This window comes from Salmo trutta, chromosome 4, assembly GCF_901001165.1.
Source record: "Salmo trutta chromosome 4, fSalTru1.1, whole genome shotgun sequence".
NCBI lineage: Eukaryota > Metazoa > Chordata > Actinopteri > Salmoniformes > Salmonidae > Salmo > Salmo trutta.
The window spans coordinates 63,427,616-63,452,567 of record NC_042960.1 but is presented as its reverse complement, the minus strand read 5'-3'; the positions used below and the strand labels follow the sequence as shown (position 1 = coordinate 63,452,567).

General features: G+C 42.8%; 1 protein-coding gene and 1 pseudogene across 2 annotated transcripts; both read right to left on the bottom strand.

The window, feature by feature from the left end:
• Positions 1–3,500: 3,500 nt before the first annotated feature.
• LOC115192845 (retinaldehyde-binding protein 1) lies at positions 3,501–21,767 on the bottom strand. Of its 2 annotated transcripts, none has more exons than XM_029751737.1 (8): positions 21,679–21,767; positions 10,427–10,470; positions 9,561–9,689; positions 7,148–7,352; positions 6,597–6,775; positions 5,769–5,927; positions 5,212–5,322; positions 3,501–4,211 (listed from the first exon to the last, which is right to left on the bottom strand). In XM_029751737.1, the coding sequence occupies exons 2-8, from the start codon at positions 10,436–10,438 to the stop codon at positions 4,083–4,085; spliced, it is 924 nt and encodes a 307-aa protein (XP_029607597.1). In that variant the 5' UTR covers positions 10,439–10,470; positions 21,679–21,767; the 3' UTR covers positions 3,501–4,082. The 2 variants fall into 2 exon arrangements, with proteins under 2 accessions (XP_029607597.1, XP_029607595.1); XM_029751735.1 differs by lacking the exon at positions 21,679–21,767 and adding an exon at positions 13,262–13,358.
• On the bottom strand, positions 20,202–24,492 carry LOC115192844 (apoptosis-enhancing nuclease-like; annotated as a pseudogene).
• Between the last annotated feature and the right edge of the window lie 460 nt (positions 24,493–24,952).

Here is a 24,952-nt window from a genome sequence, read left to right as displayed (position 1 = left end):
AGGGAGCTCTCCAGAAGGGATCTTCCATTAGGGAGCTCTCCAGAAGGGATTTTCCAGTAGGGAGCTCTCCAGAAGGGATCTTCCAGTAGGGAGCTCTCCAGTAAAGCTCTTTGATGACCTCAAAGCTCCATATGCTCCTCATTAGTGTACAATACGCAGCAGGTGAGGGAGAGGGTCAGTATGTTTACTGCATGAGTCATCTGTAATGACTACTGTTTCTAACTGAGAAGTGAAGAGTTTTTCAAATGATAAACCCTTATTATATCTGTCACCATAGCCTACTGTGTTTATCATTATACTGAAGTTCCCTACTGTCATTGTATTCAACTATTTATTTATTTTTACTTTATTTTAATATATACTGCTCAAAAAAATAAAGGGAACACTTAGACAACACATCCTAGATCTGAATGAAAGAAATAATCTTATTAAATACTTTTTTCTTTACATAGTTGAATGTGCTGACAACAAAATCACACAAAATAATCAATGGAAATCCAATTTATCAACCCATGGAGGTCTGGATTTGGAGTCACACTCCAAATTAAAGTGGAAAACCACACTACAGGCTGATCCAACTTTGATGTAATGTCCTTAAAACAAGTCAAAATGAGGCTCAGTAGTGTGTGTGGCCTCCACGTGCCTGTATGACCTCCCTACAACGCCTGGGCATGCTCCTGATGAGGTGGTGGATGGTCTCCTGAGGGATCTCCTCCCAGACCTGGACTAAAGCATCCGCCAACTCCTGGACAGTCTGTGGTGCAACGTGGCGTTGGTGGATGGAGCGAGACATGATGTCCCAGATGTGCTCAATTGGATTCAGGTCTGGGGAACGGGCGGGCCAGTCCATAGCATCAATACCTTCCTCTTGCAGGAATTGCTGACACACTCCAGCCACCTTTCGGTCTAGCATTGTCTTGCATTAGGAGGAACCCAGGGCCAACCGCACCTGCATATGGTCTCACAAGGGGTCTGAGGATCTCATCTCGGTACCTAATGGCAGTCAGGCTACCTCTGGCGAGCACATGGAGGGCTGTGCGGCCCCCCAAAGAAATGCCACCCCACACCATGACTGACCCACCGCCAAACCGGTCATGCTGGAGGATGTTGCAGGCAGCAGAACGTTCTCCACGGCGTCTCCAGACTCTGTCACGTCTGTCACATGTGCTCAGTGTGAACCTGCTTTCATCTGTGAAGAGCACAGGGCGTCAGTGGCGAATTTGCCAATCTTGGTGTTCTCTGGCAAATGCCAAACGTCCTGCACGGTGTTGGGCTGTAAGCACAACCCCCACCTGTGGACGTCGGGCCCTCATACCACCCTCATGGAGTCTGTTTCTGACCGTTTGAGCAGACACATGCACATTTGTGGCCTGCTGGAGGTCATTTTCCCCCTAACCCTCCCCTTAATTGGAGTAAACTAATGGACAACAATACTTAGACTTCTACTTCCAGTTTATACATACTATATACATTTTACAGACACAGTATATTTTACATTAGTTCTCTTTTACATTATTCTATTTTAATCTTGGGGCGGTGTGTAAGAAATGCCCTGGCAGATTTTGGGTTAATTGGGCTTAATTGGTTCACCAAACAAATATCTATGATAATTCCTGATTCCTTGGTCCAGTCTAATCTTGGTGGGTTTAAATGAATGAGAAGTAAAGCTTTATTGTAATGTCTGAGATAATAATCTTGTGTCTGGATGTAAATGGAAATAGTTCATGTAAATAGTATTATATCATAGTATTTCCTATCTGTGTAAAACTTTTAAAGTATTTTCTCCAGACCCCTGATGTGCAGAGAAAATAATTATAATTTGTTTAGCAATATTTTCAAAAACTTGTATTTATTATACAAATATTTATCAATTAAGATTCCCCCCGTGGGAATCGAACCCACAACCCTGGCGTTGCAAACACCATTGTGTTGCAAACACCATGCTCTACCATCTGAGCTACAGGGAAGGCCATGGCAGAGCCAGGGTGAAATGTCCCTTTAAGGTTCAAATATTTATCATGGTTACAGTATTTCTGACTTTTTATTTGCTGCAGCAGATGTTGGATGCCCTTGTTTTCAAAAGCAATGGATGAATTCTCACATTGAGTGAATATCCTACTTTAGTAAATGTTGCCTCCCAGTGGTCAAATTGTATTGATTAGAAAGTTATCTCATTCCTAGAAGCTTCAGCCCAAATGCACTATTCAATCAAAGGTGCATTGTAAACAAACGAACTGCACTTTACTTTTAAAGGTATTTTGCGCATGAGCAGACATCCGCAGCGTTTAACGTGAATGTGATCTCCGCACGTGTCAGGGAATTGCATTTTAAAAGGCGTACTGTCGACCAGTGCAGTGCGTTTTTACGACAATGCGCCTTTGATTGAATTCCGGTCTCTGTCTTCTTTTTATATTGTCACTACAGACCCTGGTTCGATTCCAGGCTGTATCACAACCGGCCGTGATTGGGAGTCCCATAGGGCGGCGCACAATTGGCCCAGCGTCGTCCGGGTTAGGGTTTGGCCGTCATTGTAAATAAGAATTTGTTCTTAACTGGCACGCCTAGTTAAATAAAGGTTAAATAAATAAAAATTACAATATTTTGCTTGTCTGTATTCTATTCGATGGTAGAAAATGGACCACAAGTACCTGTGTGTTTATTGGGTTGGTGAGGGAAGAGTTGCGGGCCTGAGAGCCTTGATGAGAGAACTAAGGTCACAACATTACTAGCCCCGCCCTCTCATCGTTCCCTATGTAATTCTTTCTTTGTTTGACTTCTTCCTTTGTTTTGTTTACAACCCTTATAGATGTACAATGATGTCGTTAGAGTGTAGAATCCCAACTTGGCATGATGTACAAAGTCATCACGTGTGTTTTTTGGTTAGGGTTAAATTAGGGTGAGCACAACACAATACAGTTATGGGTGGGGGGGCCTTTATTGTGTATTCCTTGCTAACCTGTGTTTGTGTGCAAATATCCTGCAAACCAAGGTGAACAAAAATGGTCATCCTTCATCGTTCTTTCCATACAGTTTATTGTCCACATTGTGGTGACATGCTCATGCCTCTGCATTGATCCACAGAGGATAAAACTGCTGATATTCATCTCTAAGCACGGTCAAAAACAAACAAATAGAGACAGGCACTTGTTTGATTCATGGCCTTGTATCGCCCTGAGGAGAAAAGGGAGGTGGATAGAGAACTGGGTCCTGTCAGGTTTAACTAGTGCTAGCTGTATGTGTCAAAGATCAGCCTGGTCTCATAGATTAGATGTAACATAGTAAATGTAAATCCGTGACACTCAGATTTGTATGATATGTTAAGTTTGGTATGGTTACATAAGACAGAAGGTTATCGTAGGGTGATTGGTCAGAGTGGATGGGTGGCGTATGACGTGAACGTCTAGCAACCCAAAGGTTGTGTGTTCCAATCTCATCACGGACAACTTTAGCATTTTAGCTAATTAGCATGTTTGCAGCTACTTACCCCTTTTTAGCTACTTTGCAACTACTCAGCATATTAGCTAACCCTAACCCTAACCTTAACCCTTTAACCTAACTCCTAACCTTAACCGCTAGCCTGGCTAACGTTAGTGTTCGCCACCTAGCTAACGATAGCCACAACAAATTGGAATTAGAAAGATATCATGTTTAGAAAATTCGTAACATATCATACAAATTGTAATTCGTTGTACGAAATGTATGATGGACATCCACAAATGAATACATACCATACCTTACGAATTGGAGTGTCCCGTTTTTACATTTACTATATGTTACCTCTACCCCTGAGTCCAGGTTGCAGAGATGGGTTACACAGAGAAAAGCTCCATGGTTAGAGCTGTTAAGTAACTCAGGTAAGGCCTGAGCCAAGGCTATATAGTCCTCTCTGTGCTGTTGGGAGTGCTTTGTTGGGTGTTTAATACTTAATAACTCTTGGAAAACAACAACAGTACAATACCACACCCATCTTTTACATTATTTTCTAATAAAGCCACACTCCTGTGTTTTTCATATATTCTGTCTGTGTTTGTGTGGGGGTCCCAGTCTGGTTGGAGGAGTGGCGAATGATGAGGAGGGGGTGTTCAGTCGAACAGCTTGGCTGCTATGGCTTTGCCGTCGTACTTGGAGTTCTTGCCGTTGAACTCGGAAGGCAGGATGTCGGCGTCAAACTCCTTGTAGTAGTTGTCCAGCTCGTCTCCGTGGACAAACACCTGATTGGCAGACAGAATGTTGGACCTCTGAACTAAAATGTTCTCACCAAATATGATTTGTTATTTGTATTCATGTATTTACCGTTACCTGTATATTACCGGTTGATTAAGAACCCATTCATCTTGTTATTTAGTTACATAAGGCAGGTAGCCTAGTGGTTAGAGTGTAGAGGCGGCAGGTAACCTAGTGGTTAGAGTGTAGAGGTGACAGGTAGTCTAGTGGTTAGAGTGTAGAGGTGACAGGTAGTCTAGTGGTTAGAGTGTAGAGATGGCAGGTAACCTAGTGGTTAGAGTGTAGAGGCGGCAGGTAACCTAGTGGTTAGAGTGTAGAGGCGGCAGGTAACCTAGTGGTTAGAGTGTAGAGGCGGCAGGTAACCTAGTGGTTAGAGTGTAGAGGCGGCAGGTAACCTAGTGGTTAGAGTGTAGAGGCGGCAGGTAACCTAGTGGTTAGAGTGTAGAGGCGGCAGGTAACCTAGTGGTTAGAGTGTAGAGGCGGCAGGTAACCTAGTGGTTAGAGTGTAGAGGCGGCAGGTAACCTAGTGGTTAGAGTGTAGAGGCGGCAGGTAACCTAGTGGTTAGAGTGTAGAGGTGGCAGGTAGTCTAGTGGCTAGAGCGTTGAGCCAGTAACCGAAAGGTTGCTAGATCGAATCCCCGAGCTGACAAGGTAAAAATCTGTCGTTCTGCCCCTGAACAACGCAGTTAACCCACTGTTCCTAGGCCGTCATTGTAAATAAGAATTTGTTCTTAACTGACTTGCCTAGTTAAATAAAGATACAATAAAACCAAAAATGTGTATTTACCATTGCCGATTGATTAGGAACCCATTCACCTTCATTATTTGTTGTTGATTCATATAGTTTTATCGTGTTACTCATGAGATAAGACATTTCCCCCATCAAATCCCATGTTTTCCCCATTCTTTTATCACCACCTTCATCGCTCTCTCTAAAAAGGATTAATTCATTCTTTCATGTTCTCTCTCAGGGCCTGTTTCACTCACTCTCTCCAGCAGCTTGCCCTTCATGAGTGGCTTGACCACGTTGTAGGTGGTGGTGAAGTACCAGGGCTGGTGGATGAAATGGACCGCTTTGAAACGGGCAGGGAAGGAGTCCTGAAACACACAAGTGGAACAGAGGGTCAGTTAGTTACAGATCTCATCACCACTATGCCCATAAGCATCCTCATTGCGCGAGTAACGGAAAGGGAAAGTTGACCTGTTGAGCTTTGCCATAAAGAGTTTAGCACATGTAGGTCGAACAGATTGTCTGATGTTTCTAAAAACAGCAACGACCACTTTTACCAGAGACTAAATGAATGTCTGAAGGGAAAATGGTAAGCATGTAAACGAATGTGCTGCATGAGTAGAATCAGATCCCACCTCTACCACCAATGGCTCAGGTAAAGTTTTCAGGCCCATAAAAATAGAATTCAGGCCATCATTGGGAAGACAATCCATTGGTTTAAAAATTATTAAATGGATAAAAAATCCATTATTTTGTATCCTAATAAGGTAATGTTCTGTTCAGTATTCCCTCGGAATGTGTTTGTGAAAGTGACCTGCAACATGTCCACCATCTTCTTGAGCTCAGTGGGTTTGATGCCGGAGGCCTGCTGCATGGTGAAGCCCTTGAAGTTCTCAATGATGCAGAAGCCATTGATCTGAGTCTCCTCGTTCTCTAGCAACTTCTCCAGGATTACACAGTAGGCACGGAGGATCTGGTGAACACACACACACACACACACACAGTTGTCAACATTTCAGAAGAATAAAAAAAAAACGAAACCACTCTCTTGATTATGATTTTCAATACTAGAAGCTTTGTTTTAATTCTCTTTCATAGCAACATGACTTAATAGACCACACACTGGGGCATACGTTTCAGGCCAGAAAGACAATTAGAACAAAGCTTCTATTATTGAAAATCATAATCAAGTGATTGCTGACTTTTCTTTTTTTAAATTTCAGTTTTTTGTGATCTATTTTTGGTTCCAAGCACCCTTCTAACTTATCTACACAAATGTATTTAGAGTTTAAAAAATATTTTTAGCATGTTCCCCTCACTTTACTGAACGTGAACGAGGCCCTTTGATAACCACAGATATCTTGATTTAATTCAAGTTATTATTATCAAGGTCTTGTCCACCTGATTACAATTATCAATAACTCCCATTGTTGTATGTCTATGAAAACATTGCTCCTGTCATGTTTTAGTGCCTTGTGGGGACCACCAATGTATCTCAAATGGGTGCATTGTGGGGACCACCAATGTATCTCAAATGGGTGCATTGTGGGGACCACCAATGTATCTCAAATGGGTGCCTTGTGGGGACCACCAATGTATCTCAAATGGGTGCCTTGTGGGGACCCAGGTCCCTGCTAGACACCTCGTCGAAGGTGATCTCTTCGTAGTCCCAGTTCTCGATGTTGAAGAGTAGCACGATGCGGCCGTACTTGTCTCTGCTGGACAGGATGCCTGGGTAGCCGGCCTCGATGGTGCTGCGGACAGCCTCGGGGGTCAGGTTCTCGAACAGCTCAGGGTAGTCTCTCCTGAAGCGCACGTAACCTGAACACGGACACAGGGTCATCAACATCAGATAGACTCTGGCCAAGTCAGGAGGAGTTAAAGAGACAGGAAGTTCAACACATGCATATGTTGCTTGGTTGGGTTTAATCAAACTGTACATTTCCTTCCAATGGCAATGTTTAAAATGATCATGTGCATAGCGGACTTAGCCTGGTCCCAAATATTTTTGTGCTCCCTTGCCAACTCCAACAGTTCTAGGCTATACAGCAACATATTTGGGGCCAGGCTATAGCGGCCTGTCATTGAAAGATAAAGCAATTTTAACACATCACCTCAGCTTTAATGAAATAGACAGAAAACTTCACCACTGAGCTGCACTGACATACAGCACCGTTTTCTGTAGGGACCCACCCTTCATGAGGTCAAAGGCTCGGGGCACGTCGTATTTCCTGGCGCGGATGAATCGGACCAGCATGCCGTCAGGCTTCTCTCCGAAGGTTTCCAGCACCCCCTTGGCCAGGTCGTCCCCAGCATCTGCCGTCTCCTTGATTATTCCCCTCAGCTCCTTGACCGCCAACGCCCGCTTCTCGTCTGTCTCATTCAGCTCATCCTTGGCCTGTAGAGAACCAACAACGCATCAGTCAGTCAACCTCAGAACCGGATGAGGTCTACAACCTCAGAACCGGATGAGGTCTACAACCCCAGAACCGGATGAGGTCTACAACCCCAGAACCGGATGAGGTCTACAACCCCAGAACCGGATGAGGTCTACAACCTCAGAACCGGATGAGGTCTAAAACCTCAGAACTGGAGAGCTTCCAGCTTCCAGAGCGTCCATTTTTAGGACATTCATTGTACTGTGTGCAGAGGATAGTGTTACATGTTCATGTGGCATCTACACATTATGCTGTCATGACTGTTCTTGTCAGCACGCTATCATGACTGTTCTTGTCAATGCCCTTTGCAAAAAAAATTTGGGAAAAATTCAATCACAATTAAGTGTTGTTCTTTTGGAGACCAGAGAGGGCGAGTTTGTACAGATTGTCTGTACTCCAGCTGAACATTACGACACGACGGTGTTAGGCCTAATGACCGACGGCGATGAGTCAGTCTACAGGGAGGAGGTCAGAGTCTTAGCAGTGTGGTGCTGGGACAACAACCTCTCAACAACCTCTCCTTGGTCAGTGAGACAAAGGAGCTGATCGTGGATTATAGGAGAAAGAGGTCAGAGCACGCCCCCATACACATCAACAGGGCTGTTGTGGCGCGAGTCAAGAGCTTTAAGTTCCTTGGTGTCCACATCACTAAGGACCTAACATGGTCCACACACACCTGCACAGTCGTGAAGAGGGCACGACAGTGCCTCTTCCCCCTCAGAAGGCTAAAAAGATTTTGCATGGCCCCTCGGCTCCTCAAAAAGTTCTACAGCTGCACCATCGAGAGCATCGTGACTGGATGCATCACCGCTTGGTATGGCAAATACATCTCCCTTGACCGCAATGCGCTACAGAGGGTGGTGCGGACAGCCCAGTACATCATTGGGCCGAGGTCCCTGCTATCCAATACCTCTATATCAGGCGTTGTCAGAGTAAGGCACGAAAAATTGCGAAAGACTCCAGCCACCAAGCATTAAGACTGCTAAATATCCAGACTGCTAACTAGTCAATCAATGGTACTATCATCATTTACTGCTGCTACTCTGTTTATATTTTACTCTTATTATTATCTATCCTGATGTCTAGTCACTTTACCCTGCCTCCATGTACATATCTACCTCATTATTATCTATCCTGATGCTTAGTCACTTTACCCTGCCTTCATGTACATATCTACCTCTAATACCTTATTATTATCTATCCTGATGTCTAGTCACTTTACCCTGCCTTACTGTATACATATCTACCTCAAATACCTTATTATTATCTATCCTGATGCCTAGTCACTTTACCCTGCCTCCATGTACATATCTACCTCATTATTATCTATCCTGATGCCTAGTCACTTTACCCTGCCTCCATGTACATATCTACCTCATTATTATCTATCCTGATGCTTAGTCACTTTACCCTGCCTTCATGTACATATCTACCTCATTATTATCTATCCTGATGTCTAGTCACTTTACCCCGCCTTCATGTACATATCTACCTCTAATACCTTATTATTATCTATCCTGATGTCTAGTCACTTTACCCTGCCTTACTGTATACATATCTACCTCAAATACCTTATTATTATCTATCCTGATGCCTAGTCACTTTACCCTGCCTCCATGTACATATCTACCTCATTATTATCTATCCTGATGCCTAGTCACTTTACCCTGCCTCCATGTACATATCTACCTCTAATACCTTATTATTATCTATCCTGATGTCTAGTCACTTTACCCTGCCTTCATGTACATATCTACCTCAAATACCTCATTATTATCTATCCTGATGTCTAGTCACTTTACCCTGCCTCCATGTACATATCTACCTCATTATTATCTATCCTGATGCCTAGTCACTTTACCCTGCCTTCATGTACATATCTACCTCATTATTATCTATCCTGATGTCTAGTCACTTTACCCTGTCTCCATGTACATATATACCTCAAGTACCTGGCACTGCTACTTTTGTACTTAATTTTATATTATATTTTTATTTGTATTTTTAAACTCTGCATTGTTGGGAAGGGCTCGTAAGGAAGCATTTCACGGTAATGTCTACAACAGTTGTATGTGATTTGATTTGTGGTTGCACTTCAGTTTGTGGTAGGGCTTAAGATGTTAAGTGAATCTACAGCGTGAGGCTTGTGTGAGAGAGTGACCACAGACCTTCTGCACTGTGTGGTCAGGCAGCTTGGCGCAGGGTCCGAACACGGGACCGTGGTCCTTAACCGTGAGGCGCTCCAGCTTGGCCCTGAGAGCCTGCTCCTCCTCCGACACCATGCGGAACGTTCCACTCTGGGTAGAGAGGGGGGTGGATAATGACAACCATGACTTGCCAACAAAATCACCATTTGCTCACAAGACTACCTTACAAAAATGAGGTTTAAACCTAGTTTAATCCAGGGCATACGCCCAAAAACTCAACCAAAAGGAGGCCTGTATCAATGGGCTTCAGTGTTAGCATTGGCTAATCTCCCTCACATGAGTGCAGCAAAGCCTGGTAAACCTGTGACTGAGATCTGTGATTAGGGGTTAATGCTAGCGATTGACGGCATCCAGTGCTAATGTGCCTGAGAAATGTGGAACTGCCATTGTCCATGGCATAGGACGTTATGTGGTGTTGGAGTCCTAGAAACACAATCTATAGAACAGATATCCCCATTCAAGTCAACGTTCCCTGACGGCTGGACTGTCTGACGGCCATATTGAGCTTCATTCTGTTTCTGCTGTTTGACTAACCATGATGTGGAACGCGAAGGAAGAACATAATGACGCACTAAGAGTATCTATTGTGGATTGCATCCTCCTAAGGACCTTGATGGTAGATTGTTTCTGCTCTGCAATGGATGAAAAGTAACCACCTGAACAGAACATGTCAGAACTGACTCTTAAGCTCAACATGTCTCTACATTCATCAGACTTGATACTTTTGACATTCATCTGCAATACAAACACCACTGAATGTGTCTGAATTATTGCAGTGGGGCATGTAAGCCTGTTGCACACCAAGAGAGGAGCTTAGATGTACTTACCACGACAGCCATTTCTTCAGTTGTTTAGAGCCGCTACGTACTCACTGGAAAATAAGACGGATTTGATTATTCACGCTTGGAGAACATTGGATTCCAGGAAAACCTGAAAAAATATAACAATGAATTTATTGTGCTCCAGGGTTACGCTCCATCTCAACCCCCTCAGCATTTGTTACACTTCAGCTCCTACACCTTTTTTTTCCATCTCATTCTCCTATTTTTAGGTTACCTCCATTTCAGGATTATTCCCCTGAAGTACATGTTTTGATCCAGCTGCCAACAAAACGGATCTAGGTTTTCTAATTCTGTGTCCCAAACGGCACCCTATTCCCTATACAGTGCACTACTTTTGACCAGAGCCTTATGGGACCCTATTCCCTATATAGTGCAATACTTTTGACCAGAGCCTTATGGGACTTGGTCATAAATAGCTCACTACGTAGTGAATTGGTTGCAAACTTGAGACCCAGGCCTGTTTGAAACAGTGATGACATTCATACAGTCCATTATCTGTTTTACTACATTGTTTACAATTCTGTGTATTCTTTATATAGCTAGCAGGCTGTATCTAATACAACACCAGACTCTTTATATAGCAGGCTGTATCTAATACAACACCAGACTCTTTATATAGTTAGCAGGCTGTATCTAATACAACACCAGACTCTTTATATAGCAGGCTGTATCTAATACAACACCAGACTCTTTATATAGCTAGCAGGCTGTATCTAATACAACACCAGACTCTTTATATAGCAAGCTGTATCTAATACAACACCAGACTCTTTATATAGCAAGCTGTATCTAATACAACACCAGACTTTTTATATAGCAGGCTGTATCTAATACAACACCAGACTCTTTATATAGCTAGCAGGCTGTATCTAATACAACACCAGACTTTTTATATAGCAGGCTGTATCTAATACAACACCAGACTCTTTATATAGCAGGCTGTATCTAATACAACACCAGACTCTTTATATAGCAGGCTGTATCTAATACAACACCAGACTCTTTATATAGCTAGCAGGCTGTATCTAATACAACACCAGACTCTTTATATAGCTAGCAGGCTGTATCTAATACAACACCAGACTCTTTATATAGCTAGCAGGCTGTATCTAATACAACACCAGACTCTTTATATAGCTAGCAGGCTGTATCTAATACAACACCAGACTCTTTATATAGCTAGCAGGCTGTATCTAATACAACACCAGACTCTTTATATAGCAAGCTGTATCTAATACAACACCAGACTTTTTATATAGCAGGCTGTATCTAATACAACACCAGACTCTTTATATAGCAGGCTGTATCTAATACAACACCAGACTCTTTATATAGCAGGCTGTATCTAATACAACACCAGACTCTTTATATAGCTAGCAGGCTGTATCTAATACAACACCAGACTCTTTATATAGCTAGCAGGCTGTATCTAATACAACACCAGACTCTTTATATAGCTGGCTGTATCTAATACAACACCAGACTCTTTATATAGCTAGCAGGCTGTATCTAATACAACACCAGACTCTTTATATAGCTAGCAGGCTGTATCTAATACAACACCAGACTCTTTATATAGCTAGCAGGCTGTATCTAATACAACACCAGACTCTTTATATAGCTAGCAGGCTGTATCTAATACAACACCAGACTCTTTATATAGCAGGCTGTATCTAATACAACACTAGACTCTTTATATAGCAGGCTGTATCTAATACAACACCAGACTCTTTATATAGCTAGCAGGCTGTATCTAATACAACACCAGACTCTTTATATAGCAGGCTGTATCTAATACAATACCAGACTCTTTATATAGCAGGCAGTATCTAATACAACACCAGACTCTTTATATAGCAGGCTGTATCTAATACAACACCAGACTCTTTATATAGCAGGCTGTATCTAATACAATACCAGACTCAATCATGATATCACTGACTCTGTAGCACAGTTGTTGTATGAACAGTGTCAGACCAAAAAAGTCTGAAAAACAGTCAAAGTGTGCAATTGATCTAGTGCATTAAGATAGACAAAGCTAGCATTAAAATCATCCAGAGCTTCACCGGCAGCCAAAGCTTCCCTGGATTTGTGACTGAGCTTCACATGCAGCCAAAGCTTCCCTGGATTTGTGACTGAGCTTCACATGCAGCCAAAGCTTCCCTGGATTTGTGACTGAGCTTCCCATGCAACCAAAGCTTCCCTGGATTTGTGACTGAGCTTCACATGCAGCCAAAGCTTCCCTGGATTTGTGACTGAGCTTCAGATGTAGCCAAAGCTTCCCTGGATTTGTGACTGAGCTTCAGATGTAGCCAAAGCTTCCCTGGATTTGTGACTGAGCCAACTAGAGGGCTCCGCTACCAAAGCTCTGAAAGCACTGGACTCAGATGCATCGTTAGTCAGAGCTACAGGCAGTGGATTCCCAAGTCCTCAATCAGGCACAACAAGGAAGCTAAAACCATTCCCACCTGTCCACGTTGAGATATGCACTATCAACCACAAAGTATTCAAAGCTCTACTGTTTATCAGATTTAACCGTCAGCTTTCAACAATCGAACCTGCAGACAAGGGACTGTTCTGCCTTGTAAAATATGAGAGCAAGATTTAATGCAATATATATATCAATTTTCACTTCTTCCTTTGAGCAAAGAAACTTCCTCATCTGGGCTCCACTGGGTGGCAACACTCCACAGGGTCCATCAGAACTGCTAAACCCCCAGCAGGGTTTGGAATGCACCACCCCCTAGGTGTCAGGGAGACGGATCACAGTGGGTACCCCACATCGGAGGCTCCCTGATCGGGGAAGAGGTTGAGCCTTACCTGGGGACGGAAGAGGCCGGGCGCTGCCGAAAGTCACAGGACTCAGTGTGTCGAGCAGGACGGCGGGGCCCTATGATTGTTAACTTGGGGATTAGTGTCGTCACACTGGATTACGCCCATCAGATTTCTCTGATAATCAGCATAAAGTGGAAGGAGGGACAAGAAAGGAGGGCCATGACGATTGGCCAATAGAAGAGGTGAAGGAGGGGTTAGGGCAATGACGATGAGCCAATAGTAGAGGTAGGGGTTAGGGTGGACTATAGTGACATCTGGGTGAAGGTAGGGGTTAGGGTGGACTATAGTGACATCTGGGTGAAGGTAGGGGTTAGGGTGGACTATAGTGACATCTGGGTGAAGGTAGGGGTTAGGGTGGACTATAGTGACATCTGGGTGAAGGTAGGGGTTAGGGTGGACTATAGTGACATGTGGGTGAAGGTAGGGGTTAGGGTGGACTATAGTGACATCTGGGTGAAGGTAGGGGTTAGGGTGGACTATAGTGACATGTGGGTGAAGGTAGGGGTTAGGGTGGACTATAGTGACATGTGGGTGAAGGTTGGGGTTAGGGTGGACTATAGTGACATGTGGGTGAAGGTTGGGGTTAGGGTGGACTATAGTGACATCTGGGTGAAGGTAGGGGTTAGGGTGGACTATAGTGACATGTGGGTGAAGGTAGGGGTTAGGGTGGACTATAGTGACATGTGGGTGAAGGTAGGGGTTAGGGTGGACTATAGTGACATCTGGGTGAAGGTAGGGGTTAGGGTGGACTATAGTGACATCTGGGTGAAGGTAGGGGTTAGGGTGGACTATAGTGACATGTGGGTGAAGGTAGGGGGTGAGGTGAAATGAGACGTAATTGAGAGGATACACTTTTACATAAGCGGTGGTTTTAGGAGAGTTGAAAAAGGGATGGCATTTAGAAGGTGAGGGGTAGTTGATTGCACTATTATGTCCAACAATAAAAATTACAAATCTATTTTTTTTTGGGGGGGGGGGGGCTCAGAAAACCTGGAAGGCCAAATAAAACCACCCAAGTGCCATATTCGGCCCACAGCCTGCTAGTTGGGGAACCCTGATATTTTACTAGGCAGGTCAGTTAAGAACAAATTGTTATTTTCAATGACGGCCTAGGAACACTGGGTTAACCTCCTTGTTCAGGGGCAGAACGACAGTTTTGTAGCTTGTCAGCTCGGGGATTCGATCTTGCAACCTTTCGATTACTAGTCCAACACTCTAACCACTAGGCTACCCTGCCACCCCGATATAAAGCAACAGCATATTTTCAGTTCTCATAAATTATTTTAATTAAACGACTTCATAGTAGAGCATTAGAAATCAATCATTCTCAACCAGTTTGAGTTGACAATATTGTATAACTGACAATGAAAGGGAACTTGCAGTGAGAGGACTTGCTAAAGTCGCACGCCTAGAAGGAAGTGTCTTCATGTATAGACAAAACCTGTTTTTCAAAAGGTCAAAGGTACACTTCACAGCTACACATATAAACTCACAGGGTACAGTTCAGTACCTTGTAGGTATAGAAGATTTTTCTATCTAATATTTAGAATATAAGGTACGATCAACACTGTGCTTTAAAATATAGCTGGGGCAATGTACTGGTTAGGGCTTATTAGCATATTGGGTGTGTTTTTAACCATATGTGTATTTGTGCCAACCATCAGTGGAAGTGTTGGAGCAGTTTAAATGTTTGATGTTTATGCCAATGCAAGTTGAGCAACTCCTTTGACACTGTTTCTGCAAATCTTGCAAGAGAATGGGTCAGTAATGAGCTGTACTGTGAAGAGGATATTGTGCATTTTCTAGAACCTTAATTGAACTTATTGACAGAAGTTTCTGTGAATTTGTCATTTTTTTAAGTGGAAACTACTGTAGCAGCGTCAGCCTATCAGAAGATTGCAGGAGTGGCTTATTTGAGGCGTGGCTTTTTTAGTCTCCCATGAGCGGGAATGTTATCCCAGTTAATGTGCCACGTTGTATTCTGTTCATAAACATTAAGCTTGTATACTGTCAGTTCTGTAGCATTGTTAAATTGTTAGCATTGCCCCCCGACTACATTTAAAGTGCAGTAATGATTGTAATGAATCCTGCATTTGTAGCCAAGTGGGAAGTGGGAATTTACCACATACAACTGGAAAACAATCCACTTGAACAACCCTCCAACTGGTAATTACTAGTGGGAAATGCATCTATGATCACTGTAAAACCGTGTTTTTTTTATACTTAAAATGTGGCATTTCACATGGAAAATCATGTGAAAACGTGTTTTTGGAACACTTCACATGACATTTCACATTTGAAAACGTGTTTTTGGAACACTTTACATGTGACATTTCACATGTGAAAATGTGTTTTTGGAACATTTAACATGTGAAAATATGTGTTTTTGAAACTTCACATGTGATCACGTTTAGTTTAAATCCCAGGTTCGGTCATATTTTAACTCACAACTTTTTGATTTGAAGTACACTGACCTTTCTGCTGCGCCATAAAGTCTGTAGTGTTCCCAATCATATTAATTACATATACTCTTTTAATATTTAGCAAAAGAGTGACCCATCTTTACTGCTATTTTAGTTATCAGTTATTCTGGCTATACCCTCATCATTGATTAATTGAATTATTTCAGCAATTTGAGTGTTTTCTGTATAATTGTCTAATGTTGGTGTGTTCAATTATTCTGTTTTAATGTTACTCCTGAATCACCATGATAAATATAATTGTTTTCTAAAGCTAATCATTATTTGCTTTGAAGTCCAAAGTGTAGGAATATAGTGTAATATAATGTAGCTATTGACACAGACATGGTGGTGTAGTGGGAAGATTGGAATGCAGTAACCCAAGAGGTTGTTAGTTCAAATCCCAGATAAGGACATGTTGTAATAATAATTACTCTATAAAATATACACACAGTGTAGTCATATATGTCAAAGTGGGTAAAATATGTTAATTTGGAAACGCTATGTAAGAAGGACTGTGTGTATGATAGAGGGGACATCACTTGTAAAATCTCATGTGAAAATGTGAATCCACATGTGTAAGGTTATGCCATCACATGTGGAAATCGATGTGAAAAACTTTGACATGTGAAGTGTTACGAAAACACATGATTTCACATGTGAAAAATGGACATGGTTTTTCCATTAGGATCAAAACGCTGCACACGTGCTCTATGGTGACACAATGCAAAGCCTGTAGAATAGGGTTGCGTTTATATAATGTAGAGTTTGTTACATAGTCCCATATTTTAACCATGATAAGAACGAGGGTTAGAAAAAGTGAAAGGGTGATTGAACTAAGAAGTGTAATGAATTGAGTGATTCAGCAATCTAGAGAGTTAAATACAAATCTAGGTATTAGTTGTGGTCTTTGGTTCTTAGCATGGGAAACAGAGGGACAATGCAATTAGTGAGTGAGTCAGTGGGTGGGGAAATGAATGACTTAGGAAGTAAAGGAGAGAGCTACAGGTCAAAGCATGTGTGTAACAGTATAAAGCAGATGAAGGATATTTGGTAGTGAGCCCCTTCACCTCCAAAATGTCACTGATGCAATGGTGGAGCAGGAGTAATCTCTTAAACCAGGTCTGATCCGCTCAATGGGGGAGTCTGTGTGACGAAATCAACCCAGATGGCAGCACAATGCCAGGCTCCGTATTCCCATACTCAGGACTGGTGTGTGTGTACGTGCATGCGTGCGAACAGGCAGCACCACAGATAGTGGCACCATATATAGTCAAATGCTAAATGACTTAAATGTAATGTAAATGTCAAAGGTCTCAAAGTATTTTGTACAGTAAAATGAGTAAACGATCGAAGAAAGACATCCAGCATCATGACTGGACATATTGAGTATATAATACACCTATATAATACACCTACTGTATATAATACACCTATATAATACACCTACTGTACATAATACACCTACTGTATATAATACACCTATATAATACACCTACTGTACATAATACACCTATATAATACACCTACTATACATAATACACCTACTGTACATAATACACCTACTGTATATAATACACCTATATAATACACCTACTGTACATAATACACCTACTGTATATAATACACCTATATAATACACCTACTGTACATAATACACCTATATAATACAACTACATAATTTCTTTTTTTATTTTTAACCAGGTAGGCAAGTTGAGAACAAGTTCTCATTTACAATTGCGACCTGGCCAAGATAAAGCAAGCAGTTTGACACATACAACAACACAGTGTTACACATGGAGTAAAACAAACATACAGTCAATAATACAGTAGAAAAATAAGTCTATATACAAAGTGAGCAAATGAGGTGAGATAAGGGAGGTAAAGGCAAAAAAGGCCATGGTGGCAAAGTAAATACAATATAGCAAGTAAAACACTGGAATGGTAGATTTGCAGTGGAAGATGGTGCAAAATAGAAATAATGGGGTGCAAAGGAGCAAAATAAATAAATAAATACAGTAGGGGAAGAGGTAGTTGTTTGGGCTAAATTATAGATGGGCTATGTACAGGTGCAGTGATCTGTGAGCTGCTCTGACAGCTGGTGCTTAAAGCTAGTGAGGGAGATAAGTGTTTCCAGTTTAAGAGATTTTTGTAGTTAGTTCCAGTCATTGGCAGCAGAGAACTGGAAGGAGAGGCGGCCGAAGGAGGAATTGGCTTTGGGGGTGACCAGAGAGATATACCTGCTGGAGCGTGTGCTACAGGTGGGTGCTGCTATGGTGACCAGCGAGCTGAGATAAGGGGGAACTTTACCTAGCAGGGTCTTGTAGATGACCTGGAGCCAGTGGGTTTGGCGACGAGTATGAAGCGAGGGCCAGCCAAGGAGAGCGTACAGGTCGCAGTGGTGTGATAGACTGCATCCAATTTATTGAGTAGGGTATTGGAGGCTATTTTGTAAATGACATCGCCGAAGTCGAGGATCGGTAGGATGGTCAGTTTTACGAGGGTATGTTTGGCAGCATGAGGGAAAGATGCTTTGTTGCAAAATAGGAAGCCAATTCTAGATTCAACTTTGGATTGGAGATGTTTGATGTGAGTCTGGAAGGAGAGTTTACAGTCTAACCAGACACCCAGGTATTTGTAGTTGTCCACATATTCTAAGTCAGAACTGTCCAGAGTAGTGATGCTGGACGGGCGGGCAGGTGCAGGCAGCAATCGGTTGAAGAGCATGCTTCAAGTTTTACTTGTATTTAAGAGCAGTTGGAGGCCACGGAAGGAGAGTTGTATGGCATTGAAGCTCGTCTGGAGGGTAGTTAACACAGTGTCCAAAGAAGGGCCAGAAGTATACAGAATGGTGTCGTCTGCGTAGAGGTGGATCAGAGAATCACCAGCAGCAAGAGCGACATCATTGATGTATACAGAGAAAAGAGTCGTCTTGAGAATTGAACCCTGTGGCACACCAATAGAGACTGCCAGAGGTCCGGACAACAGGCCCTCTGATTTGACACACTGATGTCTATCAGAGAAGTATATAACACACCTACTGTATATAATGCAACTATATAATACACCTACTGTATATAATGCAACTATATAATACACCTATATAATGCAACGACTGCGTGAATCAGGCCTTCATGGTCGAATTGCTGTAAAAAAAAAAGTAAACCACTACTAAAGGACACCAATAAGAATAGACTCATTTGGGCCAAGAAACATGAGCAATGGACATTAGACTTTTGGAAATGTGTCCTTTGGTCTGATGAGTCCAAATTTGAGATTCTGGGTTCCAACCGCCGTGTCTTTGTGAGACGCAGAGTAGGTGAACGGATAATCTCTGCATGTATGGTTCCCACCGTGAAGCATGGAGGCGGAGGTGTGATGGTGCTTTGCTGGTGACACTATCAGTGATTTATTTAAAATTCAAGGCACTTAATCAGCATGGCTACTACAGCATTCTGCAGCGATACGGCATCTCATCTGGTTTGTGATTAGTGGGACTATCATTTGTTTTTCAACAGGACTATGAACCAAAACACACCTCCAGGCTGTGTAAGGGCAATTTGACCAAGGAGAGTGATGGAGTGCTGCATCAGATGACCTGGCCTCCACAATCACCTGACCTCAACCCAATTGAGATGGTTTGGGATGAGTTGAACCGCAGAGTGAAGGAAAAGTAGCCAACAAGTGCTCAGCATATGTGGGAACTTGAAGAGAAGCATTAGAAAAGCATTCCTCATTAAGCTGTTTGAGAGAATGCCAAGTGTGCCAAGCTGTTATCAAGGCAAAGGGTGGCTACTTGAAGAATCTCAAATATATTTTGATTTGTTTAACACTTTTTTGGTTACTACATGATTCCATATGTGTTGTTTCATAGTTTGTCTTCACTATTAATCTACAATGTAGAAAATAGTACAATATTCAGAAAAACCCTTGAATGAGTAGGTGTCCAAACTTGTGACAGGTAATGTAGGTCTGACGAATCATGCTGCAGCATACAGCAAGAATGGGCACTGCAGCACCTGCCCAAGACCAGTCTGCTCGTCCGTTTAACATCAGTGGATATTTGATTTCCCATAGTGACTGCATCTGCAGTCTTGCCTTTCACCTGAACAACCTATAGGGCTTCTAGAGGAAAGCTGATTATATGGAAGACAAGAAGACATACATTTGACATGTCACCAAGGGTTTTGAAACAAAAAGATAGAAACCATTTTTTTACAGCTTGCACTCCCACATAGCTGCTTATATTTGAGGGTAAAAAACAAAAAACAAGTGGGAGTCAGGAAGTCAGTATTAAATAGGAAACAAAGGCTTTCGAGACTGGGGACAAAGTATGTGTTCAGTTGTGGATCATTTACAATTCTAAATTCAGAAGACGTGTTAGTCGGTCAAGATTCCAAAAGAGAAAATGAAAGAAATAAAAAACAAATTAATTAAAGTTTAAGACCAGTTCAGACAGTGCACAATACATTTAGTAGATTATTTTATTTGAATATATTGATATTCAATTAGGGCACAGCAGGACCTTCCTGGAGTAGCAGCAGAAAACATCAAGGTGGCAGTATGGTTCACTATTTGGTAATTGAAGTCAAACAACTTTAATAAGTTCAATATTACAGCATTTACTCTAAAAGTACAAGAGGTGGCATTCTGCTTAACACCCTCTTCAAGGAGGTTGGTGGCACCTTAATTGGGGAGGACGTGCTCGTGGTAATGGCTGGAGTGGAATGGTATCAAATACACATCAAAACGCATGGTTTCCATGGTTTTGATGCCATTCCAAAGGCTCCATTCCAGCCATTATTATGAGCTGTCCTCCCCTCACCAGCCTCCATTGTTTTAGACTGAGTGTACATCCAGACAGAACCATGATTTCACCTTGCATAAAACCTAAGTCCAGAACATTGCATGTGGATTTAAAGTTAAATGCCTTTAACAGCAGCATTTTTACTCAAATTCAACTCCAACATTTCTTTCCACAAAATGAACACAATCGTGTTCGCAACATCATGATTATTCAAATCACAACTTCAAACTCCATGCAAATATTTTCACAACACAATATTATGTTTGATACTTCCAAACCCCGTTAAAAATAAAGTTACGTTTCATATCCGATCAGCACTAGTATCTGCAAGTCAACGTCGACACACACAGGCTGTATCCCATTTATCATCATGCCAACTTCTTAATTCCTTCCCCCCTACTTTCCCAGTTCAAATCACTGGGAGATTAACAATTCCTCATAAAGCCAATTTTCTAATATATGTATTTACTATAGACAACCTCGTGAAAGGATAAGATGCATAGCTTACAACATACCAACATATTTCAGTTTCAAGTGCAAAAACCATCAATAACATCCATTTTAGCAAAAGGTGTGCAACCACCTGCATGTCCGTTGCCCACATTCAAACTGGGAGGAGTTGTTGTGCCTTTGTGGGCATAAAAGTCGACGTGTGCCCGTCCATTTAAATTCCCACGGCAAAATTCATTCAGCTGCAAGTTTGACTGGGGCTATGTAGGTAGAGCATTGTTAGGCCACTCATTTTGAAAATCAATGGAACCGTACCCATTCTTGACGTTGAACCACTTGACTGTACCCCAGACCTTTGTTGCAATGACCCACTGGTTCTGTATGGTTTGGTACAGCATGGTGCTTGCAATGCCAGGATTGTGGGTTCGATTCCCATGGCCACTCATAGACAAAAATGTACACACTTGACTAAGTCGCTTTGGATAAAAGCGTCTGCTAAAGGGTACACACACACACACACCTTGTCCCTGCGGCTGCCGGGCTGAACACTGCAGGCTACACCAAATGGATGAAGAGACAACCCCTCCCATCTTGGATGATTTTGAATTAATAACCATAGTCAGAAAAACACTTACTGACTAAACCATACTGCCAGGCTTGGCAACTTTAATCATTTGACTTATTACCTCCAGCCTTCTCGCCGACTGTCCTCCAGCCTTCTCGCCGACTGTCCTCCAGCCTTCTCGCCGACTGTCCTCCAGCCTTCTCGCCGACTGTCCTCCAGCCTTCTCGCCGACTGTCCTCCAGCCTTCTCGCCGACTGTCCTCCAGCCTTCTCGCCGACTGTCCTCAGTCAAGTCCTCTGGCCAGTATTGGTCCTGCATGTAGTGGTTTGAGGTAGTGGGGTCTGGGAGAGTGCCAATGTCCCAGTCCCTCATTCTCTCTCGCATGTCCTGTTCCCAATCCCTCTCCACTAGTTTATACAGGTCCAAAGAAGCCAGAGCATCCTCCACTGAACTGTGGCCCTTTCTTCCAACCTGTTAGGGAAGAGAAAGATCATTGGTCATCATAGAGTCAAACGACAAAGTTTGACACCCCCTGACCAACCCAAACACTGTCAAGGCTGTTATGATCTATCCATCTATTCTGATCTCTAACCTGAAGATGCTTTTAAAAATGGTCACCAAAAAACACCTAGAGGGCAGGGAGCACTCACCTGGATTTTCCTGTTTAGGAGGCCGTCTGTCAGGATCTTGCGTGAGACGCAGCGCTTTGTGGGGAAGCCAGCCAGTTATCTGAGCAGACGCGTGCCACTGGTGTCCCTGATCATGTGACCTAGGTGTGTCAAGTCTAAGGCCTGGAAGTCGTTATACAGAGCGTGGCCGATCACTACTTTCCCCTCCAGTATTCGTAGTATCTGGACAAGGAAAGCAGACTGGTTAGTATTGGTGTCCATTACTATTGGGGCGGCAGGTAGTCTAGTGGTTAGAGTGTAGAGGTGACAGGTAGTCTAGTGGTTAGAGTGTACAGGCGGCAGGTAGCCTAGTGGTTAGAGTGTAGAGGCGGCGGGTAGCCTAGTGGTTAGAGTGTAGAGGCGGCGGGTAGCCTAGTGGTTAGAGTGTAGAGGCGGCGGGTAGCCTAGTGGTTAGAGTGTAGAGGCGGCGGGTAGCCTAGTGGTTAGAGTGTAGAGGCGGCGGGTAGCCTAGTGGTTAGAGTGTAGAGGCGGCGGGTAGCCTAGTGGTTAGAGTGTAGAGGCGGCGGGTAGCCTAGTGGTTAGAGTGTAGAGGCGGCGGGTAGCCTAGTGGTTAGAGTGTAGAGGCGGCGGGTAGCCTAGTGGTTAGAGTGTAGAGGTGGCAGGTAGCCTAGTGGTTAGAGCGTTGGGCCAGTAACTGAAAGGTTGCTAGATCGAATCCCCAAGCTGACAAGGTAGAAATCTGTAATTCTGCCCCTGAACAAGGCAGTTAACCCACTCTTCATAGGCAGTCATTGTAAATAAGAATGTTCTTAACTGACTTGCCTATTTTAATAACGGTTCAATTTAAATAATTACCAACGAGAGTATGCACACAAAATAACCAAAATTATTCAGCTAAATCATAAATGGCTGCCTTTGCACACATCCTTTCCTTTGAAACCAACAGTTGAAACCTATGTCCAGTAGGGCTTTCTAGCAGACAGACTGCTCTGCTCATTTCCCACAAAGTAAAGGACTCAAAAGAAGAGTTAATGCCAAAGCCAGGTGGTTATGGTGTCATTGCTCACCTCGGTCCTAGCCTCTGGGAAGGGCAGAGCGTTCTGGAAGTGGTGCCTCTGGATGCCACTCCAGCGGGTCCTGAGGTCGGTCACAGGCTGGCACGAACAGATGTACTTACCGTACAGGACGTTGCCATGGTAATCCACCAAGCTACAGCGTGCCAATTCACTAGTGCGCCCACCTAGCCCAGTGCCAACCATCTCAGTCTATAGCCACCACATTGGTCGGGCACATGTTGTGGCAGGAAGAACGGTGTCCACTAGCTGGTGGGCTGGCCTCAGACAAGAACCCACTGTCCACCTCCCATCGTTCACTCAAAGCAGCCGCAACCAGCTTTTTGCCTACTGAAGTCTGCAGGTTGGCTGTTGTCCCCAGAAGCAGCTATCAGAGAACCCTGTACAATAGGGGTTACTCCACATTTAGCTAAACTAGTCCATGAGTCTGTGGGTTTTAGGGTGCTACCAACTTCTAGACAGGTGTGCCTCTCAGGTAATTTGTCCAGCGTTTCAATGTTTTCCTCTGTCCCTTTCCTTGGATTGTTGATTTTATTATTTTTTTGATGCTTCTTCCGTGTTTTGGCGTTCTCTACAGTATGGAGGAGCATGGCTTTCCGGGATAAATATCTATACTTGTAGATCAGTCCCCAATAATTGCGATGGGTTTTACTTCCAATTGAAGTCCCTGCTTCAAACATTGTTCTTGCCATGTAGTATCATATCTGCAAAAAAGAAAATGTTGCTAACTCATTAATAAAATATAATTTAAAAAACGCTAGATATGCAAGTAGAGAACCTGCAACTTCTACCTCACATCGTTACTTAAAAGGAAAACACCACAACAAAACTGGAGTATTTGTTTCTTTAGTCCACTGATGATAACGGTCCCAAAATGTTTGCACCTCACTGTATTTAGAAAGTTCTACATCTTGAAAACTTGAACGCTGATAAGCAAAACATTTTGGGACTGTATCAGTGAACGAATAAAACAAATATTAAAAAGATAGTTTGAGTGGTATTTTCCTTTAAGAGTAGACATGCCAAATATACAAGTGTGTTTTACCATGACCCGAACATCATCATAGGCTAAGCTAACGTGCCTGCTCTGACCACGTGTAACCAACGTGGCAAAAATCACATGAACAATCAAAATGCCGTCAAACCACAACCATACGATACATGCTTAGCTAGCATGATAAAGACATTGACTAACCAAAACGCTTTGCAAACAAATAATATCCTAAAACATTGGTAGCATACCATTACCTCTACTGACATGTGCGCCCGGCCGGAACACTCAACAAATGTTAATAACTTGGCACTGATTGGCTCGTACGCTGGTAAATCCCGCCTTTGGGGTTCGCGCTCAACTCTGATTGGATTATATAATATACGTTTCGTGTATTTCTACCAATCAAAGAAGAATACCGACTCCTGACCCGCTGTCAGTCATTTTACGGAAAAACATCCACGCCAACAAAATGTATTGAAAAACCGCAACAATGTTGCCCTCTACTGGAGAGGAAGAACAGTTAGTTACTTTATCAATAATCCTCCACCATTCAAATCTGATTCAAACCGATTGAAACACTGAGTACTGTTACATGCACACAATAATGTGAATATTGTGGATAGTCAGATTAATATAATAGTTCGGTTAAAACGTTTACATGCGTTGTAATTACCTTAACCTTAAATAAATGTTAAATAC

What these genes read in the sequence shown, in the direction of transcription:
- LOC115192845 (XM_029751737.1), bottom strand. An exon ending in AGCCTTTGACCTCATGAAGG is followed by an intron (nt 6,776 to 7,147) that starts GTGGGTCCCTAC and finishes GTCCGTGTTCAG; the next exon opens with GTTACGTGCGCTTCAGGAGA. An exon ending in AAGAGATCACCTTCGACGAG is followed by an intron (nt 5,928 to 6,596) that starts GTGTCTAGCAGG and finishes TGTGTTCACCAG; the next exon opens with ATCCTCCGTGCCTACTGTGT.